General features: G+C 33.5%; 1 protein-coding gene across 1 annotated transcript; it reads right to left on the reverse strand.

Annotated features, from left to right (window-relative positions):
- Window positions 1-220: 220 nt before the first annotated feature.
- On the reverse strand, window positions 221-2,212 carry LOC109809887 (heat stress transcription factor B-4). The gene is made up of 2 exons (XM_020373303.3): window positions 1,849-2,212; window positions 221-1,136 (listed from the first exon to the last, which is right to left on the reverse strand). The coding sequence occupies exons 1-2, from the start codon at window positions 2,098-2,100 to the stop codon at window positions 567-569; spliced, it is 822 nt and encodes a 273-aa protein (XP_020228892.2). The 5' UTR covers window positions 2,101-2,212; the 3' UTR covers window positions 221-566.
- Between the last annotated feature and the right edge of the window lie 272 nt (window positions 2,213-2,484).

Here is a 2,484-nt window from a genome sequence, read left to right on the forward strand (position 1 = left end):
CTAATATCATCTTAAAAAAGCTAATTAAGAGTTTAACTCACGAAATTGGTTAATAAAGTAAGGATTGTTTCGCACTTATATACACTATATATTATAATCTTATTTCTAGATTATATGGGGTCTTCAACAAACATTAACATTGAATATTGAAATAAAAGGTATATTAAAAAAGAAAGCAGGCCCTACAAAATGAAAATAAAAAACAGTAAAAGCAATGAGATTAACAATATATTTAGTTTTAGACATCTTATAATATCAACTAATACAATGACAATATAAAATATATATAAGTAATTTTACCTTACAAACCCATTTTATAAGATGAGTTATACTCATGTTTCACTTTCTTAATACTTTGTGACTCCAACTTCAACAACGAGGGAGAGAAAAACCATGGTTTCTTGATTAAAATATCAATCGAAAAATCTGTTGGGGTTGGGGTACACCAAAATGTAATAATTAAACATCAGCCAGTGCTATACATGACTAGAGATATTCTACAATCTCAACAAAAACAGTCATGGCCACCCAATAAAAGCTAACCATCATCATCATGGGACACATAATCAATTAGTGTTATCTGGGTGCAATCTCTTTCTGCCACTTAGAGGGACCCCAAATAGCTTCACAGAACTATTTGATTCCTCATAAGAACTAATCAAAGATTTATCCACAATACAACTTTTGGAACTTCTTAGAACCCCCATGTCAATTGGAGACCCATGCAATGAGTCCAACTCCACCAGCTTCGCAATAGCAGCACTGCTGCTTCTTTGTTCAAAGGGTGCTGGTTTTACATGGTTTTGGATGAAGTATATAATGTCATTGTACAAACTCTTCATGTGGCTGAGTTCTGATAGGAGCATGAAGTTCTTTCTCCTTAGTCTTTGGTTGTCCTCAGAAAGTGCTGTTAGGATGTCTGTGCTTGGTTTTGGAGATGGTAGTGGAGTGTCAAGCCAGCATAGACTTTCATCTTGCTGAAGAATCTGGGATGGTGATTGTTGGTCATGATGGAAAAGTTGGTGATGCTGTTGAGGTGTTTTCCTCCTGTGGATTTCACATAAAAGGTGCTTAGCTCCTTTTCTGAAGTACTCATTTGCAAACTCCCACCTATCAGCAACTACCTTCTTGAAACCCTGCAAGAGAAGAAGATTCTTATGCTGCTTCACCATTCATAGTTTATCATGAAGCTAAAGTAGCTATATTGAAAAACATTATAATGCAATCATATATAGCTTGCTAATCATAGTGTTTATGTGTGTGAGTGTATGTAAACGATCTTATTTTGGTAATTATGTTATGAGTGGTTAATCTTTGTTAAAAAATCTGACTAACTATCTTTATGATGGTCTCTCCTCCGAACCACTTGATTTTAGATGATCATCATTTTATAATAAAAGATCATTAAAATTGAATTTGAAAGGAAGTGATTTATATTAGGAAACTTTTATCTTTATAGCAAGTTTGTAGTGAAACTTAATGTAAAATTTTGTAATACAAGCAAAAGTTGCATAAATGTTACTTCTACTAGAATCAAGTTATCCACATTTTCCTGTTTGAAAAATGTTTCAAATACTTTTCCTGTTCGGAGGTTGTAATTGTAAAAGTGTTTTGCAGCATCAGACACATTAAGTTTCCCTTATGGTACAAAACAATGAAATAAAAATGAATGTCAGATCACTAGTTATACTAAAGATCGATCCTTCAACTTGTGAGTAGTACTAGTATTGACTCATATTTGTTCTCATGGAAACATCTTTACCTTCAAACTCAATGAAGTGAAATGAAGCTAAGATGGAGAGTAAAGCGGTGAAGAAGTATATGAGAAAAGATGATAAGGATGCTTACATAGGTGTTGAGTTGCCTAACAAAGCTTGAGAAGTTGTTGTGTTTGAAATAGTTGGGAAGAAGATCTCTGGCAAACTCAGGGGGCCTCCACACAACAAATGTAGTTTCATCTTCACCCCATGACACAATGTGGTCAGTGTGAGGGTCATCAACAAGCTGGTATGTCTTTGTCAGAAAGGGTGCTGGCACTGACTTCTGAGACTCCAAAGTGAATACCATATTCTCTTCAAACCTGTCTAGTGTGAAAGCCATTGTGTTGGAACAAAGAGCATGTGCTGTTTCAATTTGACTCTTGTTACACTCCTCTTCTTTCACTAATACACCAGCCACTTAATTTAAAGCCACCCTCTCACCTCTCTCTCTCTCTCAAGTTATAAATTTATAATTATATAACTTTATTAAACAAAAATATATGACCATGTCAATGAAGATGTAAGAAAAATGTTAGTCTCACAACTTTTTACACTATAAAATGTCAAATTAATTAGACCTAAAGAGAAAAAACTATTTTTTAAAGGGAATAAAAATAGATGTATAAAAAACTAAAAAGGTAATGTAAAATAAAAGGGTTCAATAAGTAAAGTGTTGAGAGTCTAGTGGAGTACTTAGAAGAGTTAATATGGGCTAATAATTAAA

Source organism: Cajanus cajan, chromosome 2 (assembly GCF_000230855.2).
Source record: "Cajanus cajan strain Asha chromosome 2, NIPB_CcT2T_4, whole genome shotgun sequence".
Classification (NCBI taxonomy): domain Eukaryota; kingdom Viridiplantae; phylum Streptophyta; class Magnoliopsida; order Fabales; family Fabaceae; genus Cajanus; species Cajanus cajan.

Excerpts from the sequence above, each read along its gene's own strand:
- LOC109809887 (XM_020373303.3), bottom strand. The coding sequence starts at position 2,100 with ATGGCTTTCACACTAGACAGGTTTGAAGAGAATATGGTATTCACTTTG. Across the intron at positions 1,137-1,848 it reads TTAGGCAACTCAACACCTAT|GGTTTCAAGAAGGTAGTTGC; the intron begins GTAAGCATCCTT and ends CTTCTCTTGCAG.